At 34.5% G+C, this 27,709-nt stretch overlaps 2 protein-coding genes across 2 annotated transcripts in view; both read left to right on the forward strand.

The window, feature by feature from the left end:
* LOC145681402 (glycine receptor subunit beta-type 4-like) overlaps window positions 1-23,103 on the forward strand; it is an 84,702-nt gene extending 61,599 nt beyond the window's left edge. The window contains exon 6 of the mRNA XM_081753049.1: window positions 22,526-23,103. Coding sequence (XP_081609175.1) covers window positions 22,526-22,822 — 297 coding nt within the window. The 3' untranslated portion in view covers window positions 22,823-23,103. The remainder of the gene's footprint in view (window positions 1-22,525) is intronic.
* Window positions 23,104-25,699: 2,596 nt separating this feature from the next.
* On the forward strand, window positions 25,700-26,044 carry LOC145681710 (histone H4-like). The gene has a single exon (XM_081753324.1). It carries the CDS (start codon window positions 25,700-25,702, stop codon window positions 26,042-26,044), a length of 345 nt encoding a protein of 114 aa, XP_081609450.1.
* Window positions 26,045-27,709: the final 1,665 nt, after the last annotated feature.

Here is a 27,709-nt window from a genome sequence, read left to right on the forward strand (position 1 = left end):
ATAACATCTCAATTTATCAACACCTCTCTGTAGAGTTTGTATATTTATTTAGACATTACGTAGAATGGAGAGTTATAATAAGAAAATATCATAATCCCGATTTAGGTAGTATATTGAATTTAGCATTCGATGTTAGATGTTTTTTTAATGTTTAACTAATTAACTTTTATGACTATTATATCATAAAAGTTGTAGCCTTAATTATCAGATAATAACCTATCATACAAGCGATCTATACTGTTAATCAATTCTTCTTCTGATAGTGATGTCCAAAACTCATTGCCTTTACCTTTACGAATATCTAGTTCTTGCTGCATTAGGTTGAAAACTTAATAGTGTTAGGATCTCTAAACTTTTCATATATTATTACGTGATTCGGATATTTTTCTTCTGCTTCATTAAGAGGCTTGTATAGACTTCTCTTTTGGCATCTGATAGCATAATAAGGGAAAGGATCATTAGGTTTGTTCTTCTTATATATGATTAGGCAATTATCTTTTGAAACCTCATCTGTATATGGTGCTGCGATTGTTTTAAGACGGTTTATTTCCTTTTCTTGTTTCTCATTGTTTATACGTAATTCATTCATTTGTTGTTCTATTTCTTGTACCTTCGTTTGTAGTTGTTCTTTATCGTCAAGGTATTGTTCAGCATCTTGTGCGAAGTAGTTTTCAATAATATCATAACACTTATCATAAAACTCTTTAGACAACCAGTGAGCTATAGCAATAAATATTTTTTTATAAACGTATGTTCCTGAGACAATTGATGTTGTTTCTTTATCTCCTCCTTTTACTAGGTATGTAGAGCAACTCCTACGATTATAGGAGCTGGTTTTTTGTTATAGTATTCTATTAGTTCTTGAGATTCTTTATTTTTCAGCCAATTATCAAACCTTTTTCCACCATCTTGATACAGTTTAGTATCATTGAAATATCCTGTACTCTTATCTATAATCAATTTAAAATCACCAAAAATACCATACCAATAATTGTCTTTAATCTGTTCATAGCAAATATCGTTTAAACTAAGAGAATTATCCATAGTACTCATATTTATTATATAGAAAATCTTTATTTTTAACTTTATTTCGTTACCACCTGCTACTTTTCTAATAATTTCCACAGCCGGAATTCCGACCCTGGAAATATATTCTATGAGTTCTTATGAATTTTTATAATTAAAGGAAGCTAATTTTTCCTGCTCGTAACATATCTCATCCAAACCAGCCTTTTATGGAATAATAGCCATAAAAGACAAACATTTATATTTACACTAAAACATTACTTTTATCTATCCAGCTATTATGTGAATCATCAAAACCTAGCCATTTAACATATACTTTATCACCTTTCTTTCTTAACACCTTTTCCACCAAGTATTCATCTTTATGTTTCGTCTTTAATAGTTCTGGTTCGTAAAATCTACCTTGCACATCTTCCTCTTCTAAATCTTTAATTCTATATGTAGGCGAATTAGATGGAATAACTTCACTGATAACAAATACTTCTGTTGACCAATTAGGTGTATATCCTTTTTCAAATAACCCTTTCGATTTACTTATACGAACATGATCACCTAATTTGTATTTGGGTTTAACACGCTTATATTCTTTCTTATACACTTTCTCCAATATTATTCGCTCATTCTTGTTATTAACTTCTATAGGCTTTAAACCAATTGTTCTATGCACTTTATTATTATACTCACTAACCAATGTTGGTAATATCTCTATCCATTTATAATTTCCTTGTGTTGTGAACCTTTTCCACATGTTTTGTTTATGTGTTCTATTAAATCTCTCAACAACAGAAGCTTTCTTACCACTATAGGTTGAGTAATGATTAATCTTATTTTCATCCATTAACTTCTTAAACTCTTTATTGTAAAACTCTTTACCTTGATCAGTTTGTAAGTTACTAGGTTTTCTCGTTCTTAATATGGATTCGAATGCTTCTGTAACATTTTTACCACTCTCATCTTTAACAGGAACAGCAAACGCATATTTAGAGAACGCATCTATAAAGGTTAGCAGAAACTTATAACCTTTATTTAATTTAGAAACACCTTTTAATACTCCACTATCCATTTCAACAAGATCAGCTTGCCAAAGATCATCGATACCTTTTATAACTACACTTAATCTGTCAAAGTTTTTTCTAGATGGTTTATGAATTTCTTCTATAATGTCTTCTCTAATACCTTTACCTTCTTCTAGTCAATCGGGCTTTTTAACGAATTGAGTTTTAGTAACACCACATACAGAACAAATACCTTTCTTTAGATATCTCCCATTCTTTGTTTGTTCAATTCTAATGGTATCTTTCTCCGTATCTGTTAACTTCTTACACTTAACACAATACATCATCATTATTTATTGTATAGAAAATCAAATATCCATATTTATTATATAGCAAACGTCCTTAGGAAACCTCTTTTTCTATGTACATTATAACAAACAAAAATTGACCCTCTTCTATAGCTGAATTTTTATTTGGTTTAATTGTAATTATATCGTTCTTGTTAAAGTTAAAGGTACATTTTCGATCAAAGTATCACCTAAATATATGTCTAAAAAGTATTTATCCAAACTTAATTCCATGTGCATTATTTTTCCATTATAGAGAAATGTGTAACCATTAGAAAGATTGAATATTTTAAAGATTGGCTCCTTAACATTCTTAATTCTCAATCGGCATAATAAAGGTATAGTTTCTTTCTGCATAATCAATTTAGTAGTATCCATCCTAATCTTTTCAATATCTTCTTTCTTTATGTATGTGTCTTGTAACGTTTCTAATGCATCTTCAAATCGTTTTCTATCGTTCTCTAATTGGGCTTCTATTGACCTAAGTTGACTTACACTAACAACATCATTTAAATTCTCCAACAATTTTAATTTTTCTTCACTAATATCAACATTATCTTTTCTATCTTTAACATTACCAAATATATCCATACTCATTTATTATACAGAAAATGTCCATCCTAATTTTTCAAAACATTTCTTTAACATCTCTATTTGTTTAGGTGAGTGCTTAAAATCAATATCAACATAAACATCATGCTTTTTCAACAGATAGTACAGTACACATTTTAAGTTAATAAACAATACACTTTTCGGATACAGTTCTATAAAGATCTCATGTAACTTTTCAAACTCGTTTATAAGTGTTTCTTCCATATGTTGTAATTTTAGTGGTTTTTGATCGGTAAGGTGATAGTGTATTAAATAGACATCATCATAATATTTTGTGTATTTGTTTTTCTTTAGTACTTCTAGAACATCTTTTGTTGATATTAAATCTTTTGATATATCTCTAAATTCATCATTTAACACCTTGAACACATCTTTAGAAATAATTTTATCCTGTAAAGCTTGCAAACGAGATAACTGCAACGTAAATCTTTTTATAGTATCATACCATGGTTTTCTTACGCAAGCAGCTCTCATTCCTTCACAAGTACTGTAAACCCAACCACTCTCTACAGAACAATCATTACAAATGTATCTACTCATACCTTTTGTTAATGACTTACTACTACAATTACTGCATTCTAATGGTCTAGAGCTATAATTTGACAACAAGTCCTTTAAGGTAATTATTGAACGCAACTTTTCCAACTCTTCTTCCGTGTACAAAAATTTAGGTATTAACATTTTCCATAAATCAATAACATTATATACGTTGTTTCTATCTTTTAAGTCTATCTTGCTAACATCCTGAAAATACTGATAAAAATTATATTTATCTAGTGCATCTAGTTCATCTTCATGCTTCTCAAAATAATCTAAAAATCTATTGTGTATAGCTTCCATATTTATCTTAAAACAAAACTTTTATGGATATAAACCATAAAAGCACTTAATCATTTTTAATCATATACATAACATCACTAAAAGAATACCCTTGATTTAAAAGATTTAAAACCTTAACACAAAGATGACCACATATAACTGAATTAAAGTCTTGTATTCGCTCGTCATTGTAAAATAAGTTTTCGGTGCTAAGATATTGTACTAGTTGTTTAGGAGGAACACCACCATAAGAATCGAACACGTACTTTATGTTGTTATCTTTCCAATAGCATATCCAATGAGTACCAATGTTTTCTGATTTATCAAGGTTAACTATACCACACTCATGTACATAGGGTTTTTGTGGAAGTTCATCACTCATAAATACACCTCTAAATCGTTTTATCTTTAATTCTTTAACCAACCTCTCTATATCGAAGTTGGTCAATGGTTTTAGTTTTTTGACTTCTTTGGTTTACCTGCTCCCTGCTTTTCTTCCATAGCCATATTGTGTCTTTTTTGTTCTTCAAGTTCTTGTTTATTCTTCTTAGCATCCAATACAGTTTTAGTAATCGCTGCTGCAACGCCTGCTAATGAACCAACTGCTCCTAAAGCTGCTAAAATGGCTGGAATTGTAAAAATAAAACTCTGCTCTGCACCCATATGCTCTTTCTTAGTCTTTTTCATTTGTGCAGTAGTTAAAGTTAAATCCATTCCTTTACCTTCTTTAATTTTCTTAGATTTATCACTAAGTTGTTTCTTTGTTAATACATGATCAATATTTAAATCCTTTAGTTCGTTGTAAGGAACACTAAACATACAACCTTTAATAGAACACATCTTCCTATTTATTTAAGAGAAAATCTTACTTTGTAAAAGTACAGTTGTTGTAGCTCCACCAAAATCAATTAAGGAATCATTCTCATCTGTTATCCTTATCTCAAAATTATCAACCTTGTCTTTAGATATAGGGAAAAATAATGGATAAGTAGGCTCATAAATAATACTATGTTTAAACTCGGCATCTGTTTTAAATGAATCTATAATTCCTGTTTCTCTATGTGTGTATTCTGTATCTTTAACAAACATACCAGGGCGCTTTAACTTATAAGTGGTGGAACTGGGGAAGTACAATGTATCTGCCGCTTGGTGGTGCTAGTGCTGTTTGGTGTAAGAGAAACTGAGGAGATGCCAGAAAATGCATTGCTTAGCGCAAGAAAAAAACGTAAATATTTTTGCCCATATGCACACACTAGATAAAAAAAAATAGTAACCATAAGAATGTATTTACAGTTTTCAAATTAACAAACTAAAGCTCAGTATGTAGAAAAAGAAATTTTAAATTTAAATTTAAAAAGGCAAATGTTTTAAGAAATTCTACTTACCCTAGCTAGAGGAAAGTTTTGTCAATTTTCTCACCGATTTTGCAACTGATGCAGATCTTCTTTCCCTTGACATTTCTTTCGCGCGAAAAATGAAACGACACTTAATGTAATGAAATTCTAACTTTGGTAAATACATGAACAGGTGATCCTCTGAACAACATACATTTCGGAACACTGGTATTTCGTACAACATTTCCACACAATCAGAAAATACGTCACCCCAAAGTGCATCTTCTTTTTGTAGTTTCTGTTCCAACACCTTGTCGACGTGTCTTTTTACATCATAAAATGCTATAGAGGGGTATTTGAGGTAACTATAATCGTTGCCCCCAAAGTCTTTTAACCGAGTAAGAATATGAACGGCATTTGTATCGCTTGGAGATTCAGAGTCACTTTGCAAAGATGCCAAGCAATTTTTTCACGAAACAAGTTGTTTACTTGCACTGTGAAGCAAGTAGCCACACAAATAATAAATTACATTATTCCCCCTTACGGTTGTGCTCTGATCACTAGCGGATAAATTAATAGGGTCTAATTCCGGTTCAATGTCAGTTAGTGTAATTGATTTCTTTATGTGGTCTTGAATGCCTTCCTTTATTTCCTTGCTTTTGTTTATCTCCATTTGAGCCATAGAACTTATCTGATGCGTAAAGGATGTTAACTTTCCATCAACGGAATCTTCACAGTTTGCTTTTGAAGAAAGTGCTCCTTTCACGGGTACATATATGGACTGAAGCAGGTGAAGGTGGAAGAAATCAATTGATGTCGGATGATCATCACTACTCAAACCACGTATAAGACCAAAATATCTTTCAGCAGGATCTTGGTAAAATTTAGCTGTTAAAACATATTTGTAGCCTGAGGACCAAAGCAATTCACACAATTCAATAGTGCTTTTAACTGTTACTCGAAGAGATTCTAAAGTTTGTTTGGATGCAAAGGTGTTGTCTGAACGCTGAAGAATTTCGAAGAAACGTATCAATACATTGTGAAATTTGTCTCCTTTCCGAAGTTCTTCTATTGGGCGTTTGGAATTCAATGCGTCAAAAACCTGATTTATGTCTTGCGTGAATAACTCTGTATCTTCGCTGCTTTCGAAGCCGGGCACTCCAAGTTCTCGGTAAAATTTCATACCTGTTGCAACTGTTCTACTGAAAAGCTGTGTGGCTAATTTTACACTCATGTTCTGAAATGCCTTAGGGTTTATGTGAGAAGAAGTTAATTTTGGAACTACTCTCTTACTAGTGTGTGATTTGGTCTCGGAATCATATAGTTTTCTGTAGTAATCAAACCGCACAGAACGACCATTGTAAATTACACTTCCAAATTTTTGAAAATTATTCCTAATACATTTCATGATGTGACAAATGTCTCCCATTGCAAAAATTTGTCTATTGGCATCGCAGGGATTAGAAATGAAATTCCTTATATTGCCTAAATTTCCTGATATTCCTAAATTTTTCCAAGCCTTTTTGTTTGGTTGACTACCATCGCATGTGAAAGCCACTACCCTGACGTTATTATTTTCTAACTGGATAATCACTTGTAAGATGATTTTTGCAAGTGTATAACCATCAGTGGCATTCTTGCTTAAGTAAATTGCAATGGGTTGCACCCACGATTTCATAAGAGGAGCGAGAAAAAATACTAAAGCATGGTCGCCTAAAAAATTCTTATCTTCTTCTTTCGTGAATTCACCCATGTTCACAAAACCATCGACACTACACTTGCTGGAATTGTATCTAATATCCTCACGTAATTTTACTTCATCAAAAATCAGAACACAATTACGACCATTTTCATCACTATCTTCCATGCCCTTAGCTATAGCTCAATAGCTGAGAGAGCATGAGGATTTATGCCATAATTACACTTGAGACCGCGCAATAATTTACGTAGTAAAAAAACGGAAAGCAAAGGTAACAATTGATGATTCGCACAATGTTCATATCCTTTCCTTGATTTTATTAAAAAAAGCAAACTTTCCAAAATGAATTCTGATTCATAGCGCATTCCGCATTTCTTTGATTCATTCTTCTTTGTCATGGTACGAACGACTAGTTTTTGTTTGTCCGGTAGTCTTTCCGTTTTGTACTGTCTTATAATAGTTCGTAATTTTTCAATTTCTTTGATGTGATCACGTCGCTTCTTCTGGTTTCGAGTGAGCATGTGTTTTAATCGTTTCACTTCTCTACGAAGACGCATTACTTCATTTGCAAGGTTATTTGAATTACTTGTACTTGAGCTTTCTTCAGCACTATAAACTACTGGTGTCGCACTACCTGGTTTTGGGTTCGAAATTACTTCCGATTTCTTTTTCTTCCGGGGAGAAGGGGGCGCCGACGTTTAGATGGGATTTTTCGTTTACGCGGGTTGAAACTTAAATAGCTTGCAATCCCGGGAAAATTATGCGGCACAGCATTTGGGGTTAGTTTCCATTTGTCAAGTTTTATTTCCACTAGTTTCCCTTCTACTGTAAAAGAATCTACTTTCACTAACATGTCATCACTGAAATGTATATCACAAACACAATCATTCAGGGTTAACGCACGGTCACTTCTAGGAATTTTTCTGTTCCACTAGTCTAAACAATCTTTTGGAGGTCTAAAAAAATGCCTACCATCGCCTTTAGTATGTCCTGACTTACAACCTGGCACAAAACAACCTGGCATGATAAAAAAAGACTTATTTCAAATGATTTTAAAACTCTCACAAGAACCTCACCGGCACTAAAATTACACTTAGATATGTACTTTGTTTTCCCTCTGTTTTCACCAAACGAACGGCGCGCCGCATGGTGTTGGAATTTGGAACTATTTGAGTCTAACTACGGGGTCTTATGGAAGGTGCACCACTTGCAGTTTAAAGCGCCCTGAACATACCATCTGCTATATTACAGTGAACATTAATTGTATCGAACGGATAAAACTTTGGTAACTTACTTTCAATATGTGTTTTGTTCTTTCCTAAAAATTCATAAAAGCTAAATCCTAGAACAGTACCTAAATTTCCCATTGTGATATCAATATCACCTGTTTCTATTTTTACTCTATTTGTTATACGATCCTCTTTTAACGTTATGTTTATGGAGCGAGATTTTAAATAATCATTAAGACTGTTTAAGCTGTATTGTCCATTTGGTATAATAACAATTTCATTTCCATAGATAAACGACGCATTATGTGTAACGTTTGGAGTTAGATATGTACTGTAAAACCCAACTAGTCCTATACCTAAATAGTTGTTACTGTTGTCTAATTCGTAATGGAGTTTCTTCTTTAAAACAGAAGTATCACTCGTTAACTTAAATACCTTAGCCATTTATTATATAATAAATGAATGAGTTTGATTTACCTAGAGATATTCCAAGAGAGAAAGTAATCAAGTTAATAGAAGATGTCATTCAAAAGTTAGAATACAGTTTAAAGAAGAAAAAGAGAAAACTGCGAATTGTGAAATATGCATACTACACTTTGATTACGTTATCGGTTGTACTTTCTGCAACAACTGGGTTTATTAATATTTTTATACCTGTAACAATTAGTCGATATTAACAACGTCTCTTGCAACTGGAAGTGCTATAATAACAGGTTTGTCTTCTAAGTTAAACATAAGCAAAAGAAAAGACGAATATAAAACCATTGTCACTTGTATTAACTCATTTAAAGAACAGTTAGAGATGATAATAACATTAAATGGTGAAATGGATAACGAATATATAAAAGATACGTTACTTAAGATCAGAGAATAACTTAAAGATATAAGATCATAAAAGGGACGATTTTCTCTATAATAAATGAGTAAGAAAAATATTAATTGGGATGTAAAAGAGATGATAAAAGAAACAACAGCTAAAAAAAGAAATGGAGAACTTATACCTTATGATATTCGATGTCTTACAGTGGGTCCATCTGGGTGTGGTAAGACGTTTTTGCTATTTAATTTTTTATTACAGCCAGGTTGGTTAAACAATAATTACTTCTATATATATTGTAAAAGCATGAATCAGCCAAAGTATGAGCAGTTGAAAGATCGATTTGAAAAAGCAGAACTAAAGTTTAAGAAGCAAATAGCAACGTTCTTAAGCGGTAATGATACTATTGTACCTATTGATGAATGTGAAAAATACTCTGTCGTTGTGTTTGATGATTACATTTTAGAGAATCAAGATACTGTTAGAAATTACTTTACAAGAGGTAGGCATAGACATTTAGACTGTTTCTATCTTGCACAAACATATTCAAAAGTACCTAAACAGCTTATAAGAGATAACGTTAACTTCCTATGCATATTCAGACAAGATGATACTAATCTTAAACATGTGTATAATGAGTTTGTTGGAGGGGATATGTCTTATGATAAATGTAAAGAGATATGTTCAAAATGTTGGCAAGAAGATTATGGTTTTATAGTAATTGATATGACAAGGAAGGTAAACAATGGTAAGTATAGGAACAAGATAAAACACTTCTTAAACGTTTGACGATTTTTCACGTTTTACGTTTTAACGTTTGATGTTTTTTTACGTTTATTGACGTTTTTTGACGTTTTTTCACGGTTATTGATGTTCTTTGACGTTTATTGGCGTTTGTTCGTTTTCTATATAATAAATGGATGAGAAAAATATTAATAAGAATATCAAGTTAAAGGAGTTCTTGATAAAGGGCTTCAAATCTTGGAAGAAAGAAAGAGCAGGTATATATGATAAATTTAAGACACAAGAACAACCTGTAATTGATGCTATTCAAAACTTGGGAAGTGAGATCAAAGAAGTAGCAGAACAAAATAAAAATCTAATAACTGAACTTGTTCCAGTTGTACATAAGACGGCTTCAATAGATCCTAGTCTACTAGAAACACCTAAAAAGATAACTTATGATAGTTCTCCAAGTAGTAGTGATACACCTATAACGGGGGAAATAAAACAAATGAGAAAAAAATTAAAGACAAAGTGGAAGGAGTAGAGCCTTTAACAACAGCTCAATCATTTGGTAAGATTGCAACGAAATATTATAGTAAAAGAAATGATAGTGTATTTGGAATAAGAACTGTAGAAGATGGAAAAATAATAAATAAGATAGGAAATTCTGAAGCTAAAGTGAATGGTGATGATTTGATAATTAATGGTAAAACTTATAAAGGAACAGAAGGTCTATGGGAATTGTTAACGATGAATACTAATAAAACCATTGAAGATTATGATGATGACGATTTTGAACAGTACAAGGAAATAATAATAGAATCAGATGCTGCCTTCCAAAAATATAATCGAGATAAAAAGTAGCATCTAGTAGAGGTTCTAAGGACATTAATATTATTAAGCCTATTTGGGATAATTATATTAAACCATCTTTACCTCCTACTCCTAAAAAGAACACGATACCTAAAAGGACTGGTGAAGGAATTAAACAATATACAGATATACCTAAAGAATATATATGGATGGATGATGTGAGAAAGTTAATTGATCGGTTAATAGTTATAGATGGAGAAGAAAAGGCTGGTAATAATAACTTTTATAATGAGAAAGTAGGTATAGTGAGTATGATTAATAATAGCTTTCACAATTTAATCCTAATGATCCAAAAGGTATAGGTTATTTGATTAAGATCTTAAATACATTACCACCACAATTCTGGAATGATGAGAAGCTTGGAAAAGGATTAGTAAATGATTTGATTAATAAACTTCCAGTTGAATTACATATTCCAGGTTTTAGATTTTGCGGGCCTGGGACTAAGCTTCAAGAAAGGTTAGAGAAAGGTGATAAAGGTATTAACCCATTAGATGAGGCTTGTAAAGAACACGATATATACTACAGAGACAATAAAGATACAGAGTCAAGACATATTGCAGATAAGGAACTAGAAACTAATGCGTGGAAAAGAGCATTTAGTAGTGATGCGTCAATTGGTGAACGATTAGCTGCTTTTGGGGTTGGTACTGCTATGAATGCTAAGGTTAAGTTAGGATGGGGGTTATAAGTTTTTAAATGTTATTATGTATGATTCTTTTATGGGTATATCCCATAAAAGCGTTGTTTCAAGATTTTCTTTATAATAAATGGATAGTGTTGAGAGTTACGAGTTACAGAGTTTTAAAGCTAACACAAGAACATTTAATAATTTGAATGAAGCTAACAAAGATATTGAGTTTGATTTCGATGTGGGGGATGGCTTTATACATCCACACAAAGCAGATTGTCATATGACTTTTGAAGTTGTTGGTGCATCAGTTGGAGGAACATTTGGTGCAAATGATACTATAAAACTTGTAGATATCTTCTTACCATTCTTCTTTTCTCAAATTGAGAAAGCATGGAGTTGTTATAGATAAGATTGAACTACCTGGAATAACATCTACAGCTATCGGGACATTAAAGATTTCTAAACCAGAAGTTGAATATCTAAAACAAGCAGGATTTGAAACGGATGATAAACTTGGTCTAAGAAAGGACTTTAGTGTTTTGTACCCATTAAGAATAATTCCAGGCTTTTAAAGTGATTATAAAGAGGTTATGTGGAAAGGTGGATTGAGAATAACATTTACAAAAGCTAACAACAATAACGATGTCTTGTACAAATGAGCTGGATCAGGAGCAGGTGCAGCAGCTCCTCATGATGGAAAAATAACAATAAAAAGTATGGAGATAAGAATGCCTATTGTTGAATACGAATCTAATTATGGAAACAAGTTAAAGCTGAATATTCTTAAAGAACCTAAAATCATGTTTTCATTCCATACTTATCAATGTGTTCAGAAGACTTGTAGGTTCTTTCTTGGAGTTTGACGTTACTACTCAATTTAATTCTAGACAATTTGATATGACTGATTTCGTAGTTGTAATGTTCCAAACTGATAGAAGTGGTAAACAAACAGCAGATGCAAGTAAGTTTGATCATTGTAAGGTAAAGAATATCTATCTTAAGAATGGAAGGAATGAGGTATTTCCAAAAGAATCAAGAAACTTAGATATTGCTAACAAGGATTATTTTAAGATGTACGAAGATTATACTGCATTTAAGAGAATAACATGTGGCAATACTGAAATGTACTATGATCCTAAAGAGTTTATAGATAACAGACCAATGTATGTGATTAATTGTAGTACGAGGAATAATGTATCGGTAAATGAGAGAACAAACATAAAGATTGTAGTAGACTTTGCAGAAGCTGTGGCTGCTGATACTATATGTTATGCGATTTTAATTGGGCAAAAGAACTTTACATATGATCCCAAGAATGAGAAAGTAGTAGAAGAGTTTTAGATAGTTAAATGCATGTTTGTATTGTTTTATGGAAGTTTTTCCATAAAACGAAATTGATAAAAAATGATTAACTCCCGACAAGCTCTAGAGACTAACCTCAATAACCGACTGATTTTTAAAAAGTTTAATATAATAAATACGATGGCGAGTCATATTGAACTTTTAAATAAACTTGGAAGTCTTGAACAAAAACAGGTTATTGGATTAAGAGAATTAGAATTAAATACAGAATATAAGATTGTGAAAATGGAAAAGATTAAAACATTCATTAAGTATGGAAAGAGCATTTTAGTTGAGTGTAAGGAGTTTAAGGTCTTTCTTCCACCTAGATTTACAAAACACTTAACAGATAAAATGATTGATGAGATCGTTAAAGATGGAATAAAAATCAAATACACTGGTTTAAAAGATAATTATCCAACTGTTGAGTTCTGTATGTAAATTTCAAATGATGATCGGTTTTGGAAACCCAAAAAATAATAAAACTGATCAAAAATATGTTGTCAGAAGTAAAAAATGGAGTGGATAGAATGGATCCTCAAAAGAAATTTATACTTACTAATAATTTCAATGTAATTGTGAAAAATGTGCAAACCGAAGTTCAAGTAGTTTTTGATATTAATGGCTGTCTATTCAGCTTGAATTATGATCAGTGGACAGAGTTTAGGAAGTCATTGTTTCCTATAGAGAACGAGGTTAGCAGAAGATTCCATTATCAATATCCAAACTTGTAATTTTAAGTATGTTTTAAGTGTATAAATGTTTTTATAGTATCAAGACTATAAAAACTAAGACTTTTGGATATACAGAACATAATGTTATTTGAATTTTAATGATATATGTATAAATAAGTATATCCTTAGAGTTATGCAACCTACAAAACATTCGATAGGTATTAAATTTATTCGTCTATTGATTGTCGTTTGAATTTTGAAAATCGGTTAATATTTGATGTATAGCAAATTCGAAATTTCGGGAATTTTTGACGGGTTTATTTTTGAGTTTTCGGGAAAATATTATTCTTTAAAAAAGTCTTAGAATTTTATTGTGATTATGGTAGTATTTTTTATTTTTTCGATTTGAAGAAAATTAGTAGGGCTATTGAAAAACGGAAACATATCCTGAGGGTTATGCAACCATTTATGCATTTTATAAAATTGGATATGTTATTAGTATTCATTTGCCGTTTGAATTTTTGAAATCGGTTAATTAAGAGCCAAGCTATTGAATTTTAACGTTATTTGGGGGTAAGGCTGCCAGTGTTGCCAACTCACTTTTAACAATTATCATATTTATTACTAATGGGGTGAATTCATCCCGATATGTTTTAAAGTGATATCTTGAAAAATTAAAATCCTGGAACGTTCCGAAAAAATATTTTGTTGGAGACACTGACTTTTTTCTTTTATCTTGCAACTTAGGATTTAGTTCTGATATTCTGGTATCGCTGAGTGTTAATGGGAAGGAAAGAGAGAAAGAGACTGGAGAGATATTTCGTCACGGATTCAATGACGTCATGTATTACGTTTTCTCCCCGAAGGAGACTACGTCATTGTACAGCGCCATCTCTCCACTGCTAGCTAAAAGTTCTGTTGAAGGAAGATTCTAATGCATATATATGTATGTTGGTGTGAGAAGAAGGAAAGAGAATCGGATTGGAAGGTCCTGTGCTGGTACTGGAATCGTTCAAATGAATCAGTGACAGATCACCTATTCCAGTAAATGCTACATTTGTTATATTTCTACTCATTAAATTTTTAAAACTAATTATTAACGGATTTTCACGATTCAAGTGTCAAATGAAAGCTTGGAAACTGGAGATTAACATGCAGTAAATATATTTTGTGTAGGATTCCATGTAATATTTTAGATGTAAGTTTTTATGATTTTAAATGTCATAAAAGCCTATGCGATCTCACTTTGCGCTATCCCTCTGTGTTAGAGTGTAATGGTTAGTGGTGGGTTCATAATTTTTTGGTAGTTAGGGGTTGGAGGGGAAATGCGCCAAAAGTAAAAGCAAAAACTATTGGAAGAAAATGCTTTTATCATCTACAATATATTTTATCCCGAACACTGTATCATTAATATAAATCTCATTGTCAGTAACTGTAAAACCTTTATTAGCAACAACTTTGGTAAGACTTATCACTCGCTTAATCAAATGTCTATACTGAGGAAAAGGAAACCGTTCACTAACATGTTGTGGAAGAGGTTCTGGAGCTGTTTCGATTTCAAACTCCTTTATACATTTTAATCTTATACCCTCTTTAACAGTCTTCCACCAAAACAGAGATACACCATCTGGTTTCTTCTTAGGAATATTTGGGTATTTTTTTAATAAGTTCAGTTCCTTCTTCGTGAGAATATATGTTTCAAAAGCTCTAAACTCAAAATCATCATCTACTTCTTCAACTTCACTATTGTTATATTTCTCTCTTTTCTTTTTATTATAGCATGCTTTGCACTCATTGCGTCTTGTATTACCATTTCTAGAGAACTCTTGGTATTGTTTTAATTCGTTACAATTAATGCAATTCTTCATTTATTAAATATAAAATAGATACTTATTATTAAACTTTGCGCATAACGCTACTTCATTCATTTTATGTCTAAATAATCTGGTTCGAAAAAAGGGTCAAAATTGCGCTCGTAGTTAGGTATGTATACTACTGATAATTTAGTTGAAATTCATCACAATATGGCCCATGACAAACACTACCATTTTATATTGTAATGATCAGACCCACCTTAATTGAAAAATTGCGATATTTGAGCGGTTGACCGTAGAAGTTCAAACTCCAATTAGTGATAATTTCACAGCCATGTTTTATTACGAGTCTAAACTCTTTATTCAGTTGAGAGGAGGGCGTGGATCATGGATCAGAGTTCATGACGATGAGTTTTGGTGGATGATGGGTTAGAGTGTGTCACGGCGTGTGATGGGTCAAGTTTCCATTGACCCACACTCTCTCTAGCTGGGATTGTATTGGCAACACTACATTCAGTTTGGGAGATTTTTTAAAACAAATTTCTCACTATTTCTACAAAGATTTCCCCTTTTTTAAAATTAAATTTCTCCCCTAGATTGTAAGTGGTGATCTTTCTGTTTTTATGACAACACTTCACTTGAATCTTTGTTAATTGGAAGAAAGAATTGAATTTGAGCAAATTATGACCATGTGTGGGCTTTATAATGTGTTTCTTCCTTCAATACTGCTACTGTGTTTGGCCCTTTGTCAGTAGCGAGGCTATTACCAGGAACATTCCGAAAATAAGTTTCGCTAATTTTTTTCACAAGAAAACTATATCCCAAAATCCTTAATTACATTACCATTACAAAAGACAATCTTTCTGAAGTCAAGATGGTAGGAGTGAGAGCAGAGGAACAAACGGCAACGGCACATGTGCGGAGGACCGAAGAATAGAGATAAGCAGTACACCAGTGTGTCCGAGCTCAGTAGAGTGCAGACTAGTATGGGAGAAACCCTTGTGCTGGAAACACGGTCACAGATGGAAGTGCGTACCGTCATGGGCTGCGAACATGGACGTGGGACTAACGTTGCAGATATTCATCGACATCTACAGAGCAGCTATGGACACGGCGTTATATCTCGACAAATGATTGAAAGCCGGAGTGCAATATTCAATGAAGGAAGGCAGAGCATGGAAGATGAAGTCCTATCTGAGCGTTCTTCCACGGCTGCAACAAACATCGATAGAATACAGGTAATGGTATTAGCAAATAGACGCATAACTGTGTATGATCTCGCATCACCATTGACTGTTGGACGTAATTCACGACTTGTTAGAATGTCGGAAGAGGTTGGCAAAGTGGGGACCGTGAAAATTTATCCCTGATTACAAGACTGCACAGCAGGAAATAAGCTTTGAACTGCTAATACAGTATAAATGCGTGGGAAATGACTTTCTGTTTAGGATTATCACACCTGATGAGACCTGGGTACACAACTTTACTCCAGAGACCAAGACTGCTTCAATTATATGAAAACAATCTCCCTTACTCGTTACGAAAAAAATCAAAGTGTTGAAGTCCGGATGGAAATTTATGCTGACAGTGTTCTGGGACGGAAAAGGTGTCATATTGCTTGATTTTCTGACTGCAAGGGACCGCCAATGCGGTATGCCATTGCCACACACTAAAGAAAGTGAAGCTTTTGTTGCCATATATTCATTTGTGAGTGTAAGTTCGTTCCTTGGATACCAGAAGCGGATAACAGCTCCAATATCTTTTCGCCGATTTATATCGAGATCTTGAAAACTGTTGTGTCACCTGCTTCAAAGATAAGAGATGGGAAGTGTGTGTTCTTGAGTGTGGATTCTGCTCTTGTGATAAACAACTTGTCAAGCTTGACTGTTGCCCGCCTCCAATATTTGACCTCAGAAAGTTCTGTTACCTTCCTTACATATCAAGTGAGGGATAATGAAGCAAATTGTTACAACTTTGGATAAAGCTGGTACTTGGTTGCAATGCGAAGATTAAGGAGAGCAGTTTTGATGGTGTACAGATTCGTTTGTTCGGAGTTTCATTGCGGTAATTTTGTCACTGTTATCAACAACCTTTGGACAATGTCTGAAACTTGGCCGGTACAAACATATTGAAAACCCTGCTACAAAAAATGCATGTATTAAAATGGCATATGAGTGTAACGTTACATTTCCTCAACTCTCGCCTTAAACGAAGAATAAATGAAAAGCTTACCTCGAAAATTTTTAAAAGATGGAAATCAGATATCAGGTTCAATGGGATATATCTATGATGGCAGATTACTGTTGGACCTAGTGTGAGATAACCTGCGTGAAGACCGGCAGAACGCACGTTTGTAACTAAACGATGAAGCACATAATATGTATTCAGTGAGTATCAGATACCTTCAAAGCTATTTGTGTCCTTTATACCTGTTTTCGTTAGTTTGTTGTTCATAGTCAGGGTTTTAATATTGTTATTGATACTGAATATCTATTACAAATCAGTACTAGGGTTGCCAACTGGCCGGTTTTTCACCGGCGTGGTCGGAAATATTGCTATTATTTTGATTAAAGCCGGTGATCGGTACTAACTTCTTACCAGCCCCTTTACGACCATTTTTTAAAAATATGTATGTAGTTAAAGGAATTTCATCTAGTTCGAATTATAGATTTAAAAAGTAACTTTCATTCTGTAAATCCAAAACTGTCACGGGGCAGCGGTGGCTCAGTGATAGAGCGTTCATCTCTGGTGCTAGGGGTTCCGGGTTCGATCCCAGCTCCTGCCAAGTGAACTTTGTGGTGGACAAACACCGTGTGCGTGGGTTTCCTCGGGGCTCTCCCGTTTTCTCCCACTTTCTTCATTGCACCATTTCATTGATTTCTCATTATCACCGTCTCCTTTAGCCTAATCGGCATAAGCATGGGACGTAAAACGAAAAATTTCATTAAAAATTTTTCCAAAACTGTCACCTTTCACCATCTACAGGTATCAAGGAATAAAATATTTTGTTTATCTGTTCAGATAATTTTAAAGTGATAACAGGAAATGTACCCAGGAAAAATTTGAAATTTACTTGTAAGGAATTTTATACATTTATTAAGAGTAAAAAATGACTTCTTAAAGCAATTTCCTGTAGTTGAAGTTTTAAGAATAAATGTCATAAATTTCATTTTCCAAATCCAAAATTGTCACGTAAAGATTAATATACTTTTGTTCATCTGTTTTCGATATAATTTTAAAGAAGTGGCAGTTACTGGCAAATACAATAAAATGATCGATGCCGGTTTCAGTTTCTCATTTACACAGCAATGTATCTATTAAGCTTATTAGTGAATGTATTAAGGATATCCAGAACTTCGGAAGATACCAAAAGAGGATTTTCGTCGGTGTTTCCAGCAATTGCAGGAGCGATAGAGCAAATGTGTCTGCTCTGAAGGTATCTACTTTGAAGGCGATTAGTAAATGTGTACTTATATTGTAGCAATGAAGAGCTACATTAAAATGCAGGGAACATTTTGACCGTTCCTTGTAGGGGAAAGGAGGGTAAGTTGACGAGGTGTCTAAGATGACGAATTGTCAATTTCAGAGTCCTGAACTGATATGGCAACACAGCCTTCATGCGGTTGGGAAGGCACTAGTGCTACACGTGTTGGGAGATAGAAACTATTCCAATCGGTCATGTTCCAGTTGACCAGGAGTGCTTTGACTGTTTGCACGTCGGTTCGTTGTAAGATTCCGGTGTCAGAAAATAACGTCTGAAGCTGTTGTGATAAGTCCCCAGGACATGATTTTTGTTTTTTCGAAATAATGTAGTATATTAATTACATCAATAGTTCAATGTAACTCAGAAATAACCTGATGACAGATTTGTCTCTTTTGCAATAAAAAATGGTTGTTTCGCGTAAGATGACGAATCAAATAGGCGGACAAGATGGCGAATTCGTCATCTTGCCCGAACTGCGTGAGCCCAACAAGGGAGCAATTTTGAAGAATAGTTTATGACTATGTTGAGACTATGAAGATTTCTCAGCGATTCAACCAAGAAAGAAGAAGGCTGGCAAGGACTTCATCAAGACATTTATGGATAAATTTCATTACTCTCTGCGAAAAGCGGAACCTTCATCTGCAGGGAGGCTAGCTGCTTTCAACAAAACAAATGTTGAATCGTTCCTTAATGTCTATAAAGATGTTTTAAATGAGAAACACTTTGAATCTCATCAGATTTTTAACATGGATGAAACGAGCTGTTCAACTGTACCCACGAAAATCCCTAACCTATTAAGTTCAAAAGGAAATCGAAAAGTAATTAAAGTTTCTTCTTCTGAAAGAGGTGTGAATGTAAGTGTGGCTTGTTGTTTTAGTGCTGTTGGCAACTACGTCCCACCATTCTTTATTTTCCCCAAGGTACGTATGCAGGAACACTTTTTGAACAATGCTCCTCCTGGCTCTGCTGGTATCTGCAATGAGTCCCATCCCATATTACATTACAGGCAGTTAACGTGTGCAGAGAAAATCATTTTAGCCTCTTAGGATTTCCTCCGCCACCGGATGCAGCCTTTGGATGTTGCCTTCTATAGTCTATTGAAAACTGCATATAGCCGTGATTGTGATGACTACTTGATGGCTCATCCAGGTGAGAGAATCAGCATAAAGAATGTTGCTGCCATTCAACGTGGCATATAGGAGGGTGGCCACGATCAGTCACGCAGTAAAGGGTTTCCGTTCTACAGGGTTAGTGCCATTAAATTTTCAGATTTTCAGTGATTCTGATTCGAGCCATCATTGACAACCGAAAACCAACATGTTCCTGAAGTTACAGCGACCGCAGCAACTGAAATAAATGCCACGGAACATTCAACAACTATAAGGTCTAACTCAGCATCTGCATCATCTGTATCAGTACCTAAACATTCTATTCCAAAATTGTCTCGTTCCTTTTCGCAATCTAACCAAATACACTCTGAACCTGCATCAACACTTGCAGAACTTGATTCTTCCATTTTTGAACTCGGACCATCTCATGCAGACCCTGGACTCTCAAATGCAAAATCATACAATGGTCTACACCTTCTTCCTAAAGCAGTTAACAAAGGAAGGAAACAGCGAAAGAAGCTGCCTTCGTTGCTTATCACCAGCAGTCCTGTCAAAAGAACTCTGGAAAAAAGGAAAGCCGGGAAATAACCCAGTCAGAAGACAAAAGAATATATGCGTACCCAGGAAACAGGAACACAGAAACGAAAAGACAAATCTCCGTAGCATAAAAAGAAGACATGTATTAAGGATTTATATTCAGTCGACTCATTTAACTCTTCTATATCAGTGACTTACATGGACGAAGACGACGATTCCGATGTTTTGGGGGAAGAAGTGTGTGTAGTATGTAATGAATATGGTAAAAGTGAAACGTGGTTCGCTTGTAATGTGTGTCACAATTGAGCCCATGCTGCTTGTACTGAATTGTCTGTCATAGAAGCAAAATTCAAAGCATATATCTGTGACTTTTGCGCTTGAAATCACATTGCGCTTGTGTTCATATTCTTCTATTCATGTTATTATTTGTGTATTCTGGAAAATACTGCGTTTGAAATACAATAACCAGTCCAATTCTGTTCTCGCTTTTTGTCTCGTCATCTTACCTACCTATGGAAGTTATCTTACCCGCATAGGAGGGTAAGATGACGAAAGCGATATGGGGTCAATAAAAGTGAAATATTATCGTAACTTTTGATTTTAAAACCATCAAACAATTAACAGAGTAAAACGAAAGTCCAATAATTGCCGTGAACATAAAATCGAAACATTTCATCAACACAAGGCTGACAAAACATGCATAGAAGCTTACTATCGTCAACTTACCCTCCCTTCCCCTATCTCATTAACCACACTGCATACTGCCATCTTCCTAAGCATCGTAATGAAAACCTTGATGAAAGCATGCTTCAGGAGCAGTTTTATCTTGATATATTATTGCACAGCATATTAATATAATTTTGTTAAGCTGAACATGGTATATCATGAAGGGTAAGGGGAAAAAAGAAGGAATGTCACAAAACTGCATTCTCGAGAAAACGGCGTTTTAATATTGAAAACCGCGTATAAAATGAATAATGTTAGTCAAATTTTTGTCCGTTTTCACATGGACATTTCTACATCTACGCATGCATGGCATATACAGTCAAATAGTACCAAAAGTTACCAACAGATAGGACAAAGCACCCGTTAAAGCACATACATGGACATTCCTCGTTTTTTCTCCTTACCCTCTGATTGATCTATGTCATCTTTACGTTTCTTTCGTTAACCCCTTAATATACAGATTTATTTTTAAAAAGAAAGGCTTTACGATTTCAATGCATTTTTTATATTACCCAATTTAAAGAGTTACTTAAGGGGGGAAGACTATTAAAAATGATGCAAAAGCTAACCATTTTTCTTTTTTGCCCGTCTTTCGTAAATGAAAAAGAGATAATGAAATGTAACTTACCACAATAATAGATAATGTTTTCTACACCCGAAAATACGAATCAAAATAATTTTTAGTGCTGCCATCCATAGAAATTACAGTGTGGCCAGAATATGAATTACCCAAAAATCTAAGTTAAAGCAGCGACTAGAAAAATAAACTCAACGGCAATTGATGATCTATCATGTTGTCTTGGTTCCTAGTTAAATACATTTTAAATAATATTTGTATTTATTTTGTAACAAACAGTACAAAATTAATAATTTTTAATAAACAGTACAAAGTAAATACAAATATTATTTAAAAAGCATTTAACTAGGAACAAGGTAACCTGATAGATCATCAATTCCCGTTGAGTTTATTTTTCTACTCGCTGCCTTAACTTAGATTTTTGGGTAATTCATATTCTGGCCACTCTGTAATTTCTATAGATGGCAGCACTAAAAATTATTTTGATTCGTATTTTCGGGTGTAGAAAAACATTATCTATTATTGTGGTAACTCACATTTCATTGCCTGTTTTCATTTACGAAATACTGGCAAAAGAAAAATGGTTAGCTTTTGTATCATTTTTAGTAGTCTCCCCCTTCAGAAATGGTGATGATGGTGGTCAACAATGAGATACATTAATCTGAAAACCCTTAAAATAAAACGCCCAGTATTCTCGTGATCGTAAAGGGATCCCATATTACCTATAGGTATAGAACTTATGAGAATAAGCTAGAAAACGCATTCGAATAACACAAAATAAACACAAAACATAAGAGGAATACCATCAAGAAACACGGAAGAAAACGAAGGCGCCAGAATTTGCGTTATCACAACCATTGCTGCAGACGAAAACAAAGCGGCATGATTGGTGGAGGAGATTACAGTGGTATCTACCGGAAGGACACGTAAACGACAACTTCAACAGTGCTACCTGGCGGAAACATTCATAAAGATAGGAGAACGAGTTTAATCGTCGTTTTAAAACATATACGAGTAAACAGAAGTTAATACGAGTATACTCGGAATATTATATTTCCGATAATGTTAAACACCTGAGTATTCTCGGGCTTTTATGTTAAGAGGTTAAACTCTAATAACATTGTAATTTTTTTTTGTTTCCTTTTGTTTCAGGTTCTCCGAAATTCCCCGCAGCATTCTTCGAGAACCGAACGATGGCAACATCTAACGGAGAAAGGTCGAATGATGTTCCGCAAGATGAAACTATGGACTTCAAACCGAGAGGGGATCGAAGATATGATCTCTCTGTTGGTGTTTCCGGTGTGTTTTATTGTTTTTAACATAGTGTACTGGCATACGTACATAACGATGAGAGCGATGCGTGTTAACGAAATGGAAAACAGTACAATGGAAGAAGAAATACCTTTCTACGGAGGACAACCTATTGTTTTGCCGATTGACAATGATTAACAACATTCAACTTGATTGTGCAATCAGTTTTGTGCCTCTGATTTCTTTAGCAGACTTGTTGATTATGTTTAACTTGGTATGTACACAGTAGAGGTTTGCACGGGCCGGAAGTTTTAGCCCGGGCCTAGCCTGGCCCGAGTCCGAAATATGTTTTCGCCTTTAGGCCCAAGCTGAGCCGGTGTGATAATCAAATGAGCCCGAAATAGGCTCGAATTTCTGAAATTTAGTAATTAACGCAAAATTGTATTTTTATGTACAGCAAATAAAGATTTAATTTTGTAGCTTGATTTAAAAATTCTCCAGACAGAATGGTTCGATAAATATTGTTGTATAGTATATTTACAAAGTTAGACCCGAAAAGGCCCGAGAAATATGGTTGTATATTTAAAAATGTAAGGCCCAAGCCCAACCGGCGCCCGAAGATATATATATATATGCCTTGTAGGCCCGAGTCCGCCCGCGGGCTGGGCCGGGCCTTAGCCCTCCTCTAGTACACAACAGGAAATGAAGTGTTAAATCAACTCAATTTGTCTACCATTGTTAGAGTGATAGTTGAACATAAACAGAAATACGGTTATATATAATTGAGGGTGAGAATTTTTCCTGTAAACCTCCACAACAATACTATGTAGTTTAATGAATGTACGGATTTTCTGATGGGTAGAAATCGTACTATCTGTTGTTCTTATGTGTACTAGAACATAATGATGCGGTAGGAAGGCAATGGCCTTACGTTAGATAGTCTTGAAATAATGTAGACAAACTGAGGTGTAATAAAACTATCATTTCTTGCTGTGTACGAGGGTTATGTTTTAAGTATGATCTCTTCTGCAATGAAAAAAAAAGGAAAAATTGGTCAAAATAATATTTATCCAGTGAATTTACGTACAATTCTCTATGCCACTACGTAATTTCGTTATCCTAACTAGGAAGGCGTGGTGGCTCAGTGATGTGGGGGTCCCTGGTTCGATCTTCGGCCGTTTTGTGGACAATATAGTATCCGTGGGATTTCTCAGGGTACTCCCGTTTCCTCCCACAATCTCATTCCACCAATTCTTCCATTATCATTCACTTGACTTAATCATCCTTCTCCCTTAGCCTAAAGGCCTTAATCGTGGGACGTTAAACTGAAAGATTTACATAACGAACAACGAGGTTTTCAAAAACGTTCTCACAGAACTCTGCCACCTGTAATGATACTTAGTTCTTCACATTTTTTCTTCAGATTTTTGAGGTGCGATTTGAAACAGAAGTGCCTTTGAAATTTGTAGGAATTTCGTTAGACAATTTGGAAATGAAGAATCTCGTGTATTTTTGAACTTTGATTTCGAAACTTTGCACCAAATCCTTAGTCAAATACGGTGCAGATGGCCGACCAAAACGCTATTCGTCATGGAAGTTTTCTCGATCTTTCTTGAACAAACTGAGACGTTCCGCTTCATTGTGCTTAGGTGGAACCGCTTTCCATGAAGAGTCATTGGGGGCGCGGTTGCTCAATGGTAGAGCGTTCATCTCCAGTGCTTGAGGGTCCCTGGTTCGATCCCAGCTCGCGCAGTGTGGACTTTGTGGTGGACAAACACCGTCCTCGTGGAATTTCTCGAGGTTCTCCCGTTTCCTCCCACTTTCTTCATTTCACCATTATATTCATTTCTCATCACCGTCTCCTTTAGCCTTACCGGCACAAGCGTGGGACGTAAAACTCAAAGATTTCATTTCATTTCCATGAAGAGTCAGATCATAGTTTCAAATTTTTATAACAAAAGTGCAACGGAATTTTTTTCAAACTAGACCTAAAAGCCCGGACAAAAATGGAAAGGAGACAGAGGAAAGAAGAAAGGGGAGTGAAGAAAAAGAAACTTTACTGGAGGAGAAAAACAGAAGAAACAACGTTAATCCGAATGGAACAATCGAACTTTAATCATTTGATAATTTTTTCAGGAATCTTACATTCTGGAATAACAAACAAACAAACAAACAAAAAGTAAAATATGTATTACTTCTAATAAACAATATCAATAAAGTTTTAACTTAAATCAGCTTATCTTATTAATATCAATTCCTTTATAATCTTTCGACTGGTGATCTAATGTATTATTATTTTAAACATTACCCTAGAGTGAATTTATTGTTAAATATGCCTTCGATAATACTGCAAGATTAAAATAAATTTCGCAGTACCTGACAAATAAAACGAAGGAAAGAAAACAATAAATTTCAACTCTCTTTATAAATAAAGCAGGGATGGAAAAATAACCGGTTCTGACGCGCTTCTGAACCGGTTCAGGCACCAAGAACGCATGCTAAAGATAGGAACCTGTCCGGAGCGTTTTCACAAGAACCGGTTCATTTTCCATTCCTGAAATAAAGCTAATAATCTAACTCAGTATATCGCGTTTGATTTCTCTACAATAATTTTCTTCCATACTATTGACACCTCTGGTACTTGAGGCCCCGGGTTCAAACCCTGCTCCCGCCAAGTGAACTTTGTGGTGGACAAATACGGTGTGCATGTGTTTTCTCTGGGTTCTCCCGTTTCCTCCTACTTTATTCATTCCACCATTTCATTCATCTCTCATCATCACTGTCTCCTTTAGCCTAACCGGCATAAGCGTGGGACGTAAAACTCAAATATTTCATTTCATTTTTCTTCCATACTATTGAACCTGGCAAGTCTGTCGTATAGAACCAACGTAAGAACCGTGAACTCTCTTTGCTAGAAGAGTTGTCAGGGAAATATATATGATCATTATATGAAGAACCAATCCTGATTAAAAATCACTGAAACATGTTAACTTTAAACTCGACAAATCATCTGAGAGAACGTGCTATTACATGGGTATTTCTCGGGTGTAGTGAGCGAAGCAGTCACATATCGAAATGGCAGGACGTGGAAAAGGAGGCAAGGTTCTTAGCAAGGGAGGTGCCAAGCGCCACCGTAAAGTTCTTCTTGACAACATCCAAGGTATCACCAAACCTGCTATTCGGCGTCTTACTCGCCGTGGTGGTGTCAAGCATATCTCTGGTTTCATTTATGAGGACACCCGAGGAGAATTGAAAATATTCCTGGAGAACGTAATCAGAGATGCTGTTACGTACACAGAACACGCCAAAAGGAAAGCAGTGACAGGTATGGATGTTGTGTATGCCTTGAAGAGGCAAGGAAGAACCCTCTACGGTTTCGAAGGTAAAGTTAGGGTACCTCCTGTTTTGGATATGTTTTGAATATAGGCATAGTCTCCAATAACATAACGCATACTATGTTTACAGAATGGTAGCGGTAAGAAACACCAAATCACAAAAAGACCCTTGATAGCATAATAAGAAAAGATTATATTTATATAACAGTTCAATTTCTCCCCACCAACCAATTGCATGAGGTCACAATAAAATTATGAGTATAACACAGGAAGAAATTAATTACAGTAATAAACCACCAATAAACAATAAGGAATTCACTAATAAACGCATGCATTTCTCATAAAAAACACTTTTCGTCGTTACATTTCTAATGCATGAGGACTGACGCTTATACACGTAAAAGTGAACGTTATCAAAGTTGTGGGAACTTATTGCGGGAAAAGACGCTTGTAATTTAAGCGCTCATTTCTATTTTCGGCCACAAGCCTGCTGAAACCAATGCATCCCCTTTTAGATTATAATAATTCATGTAGTCCACCAGACTACCTCAATACAAACCAATAAGGAAAGTCGTTGGATTACTATGCGCATTAATAAAAATTTCGCAGTACCCGCATCTTATAAGATCAGTTATAAACTCCTCTCAGGGCTGACATTTGATTCTAAAATTTCCAGATAACCAGATACGATTAATAATAACTCACTGAATAGACGATAATAATTCTCCATATTCTACGTACCGATGTACTTCAATAAAGGACCACAGCATTCAAAATATACTCAAAAATGTAATTTCACGCAGCTCGTCCCATCTGTTGTTCAAATAAAACTGCCATCCGGTACATCCATTGGCTTAAGGATCTTCACTACATCGAAATTAAATTACCGCTTATTTTAGAGTTTTTCTGTAATATCTTCAAAATAAATAAAAATATTCGGAAAGCAGAAACGCAGTGAACTAGAGAATACCATTTTGCATGTGATACCATTACCACAACTCATCTATCTGCTTTCGATTTCCACTGTAGATAGATTTAGCATTTTTTTTGCGGGTTCGATAAATAGCGGCAAACCAAAAGCAGATAGGTGAATTGAGGTAAAGGTATCATATGCAAAATGGTATTGTCTAGTTCACTACGTTTCTGCTTTTCGAAATTTTTTTTATTTATTTTGAAGATATTACAGAAAAACTCTAAAATTAGCGGTAGTTTAATTTTGCTGTAGTGAAGACCCTTAATATCTCATCTTTACGAGTACATGGAAGAAACTGACTTAAAAGAAAGCAGAAACAAACTTAATTTTTCTGTTGTAAACCACTTCATCTATTATAAGCGAGAAATTATTTCACAACATCGCCTTAATTAGGCCTATATGAATAAAGAGTAGGAACGGTAAAGAGATCGAGATCGAGATCGAGACAACACTTATAATTTGAGACGATACCTAGACGAGACTAAGCCCAGTCTCGAATTATACTTTACTGACTACAGTGTAAGGAAAATACAACACAGTGTTCCCAACAAGTTTTCAAGTAGAGTGAATCAGTAAAGTGGTAATACACGCAGTTGGTCACCTAGTGAGCGGGAATTTACTTAATGGACAATATCACCCCGTGTATCAAGTAGTTTCCACCATATTGCAGGAATTCTCGTCATCGAACTGGTGATATTGACTAAAAAGTTCATTAGACCCAACAGGTTGCCTAGTGATCTGGACATCGCCGGGTGATGGGATTGAAAGCAAAATGGT

Source organism: Thermobia domestica, chromosome 3 (genome assembly GCF_964235325.1).
Source record: "Thermobia domestica chromosome 3, izTheDome1.hap1.1, whole genome shotgun sequence".
Lineage (NCBI taxonomy): Eukaryota > Metazoa > Arthropoda > Insecta > Zygentoma > Lepismatidae > Thermobia > Thermobia domestica.

Bases quoted from the DNA above. Each gene is read 5' to 3' on its own strand.
- LOC145681710 (XM_081753324.1), top strand. From the start codon at position 25,700: ATGGCAGGACGTGGAAAAGGAGGCAAGGTTCTTAGCAAGGGAGGTGCC.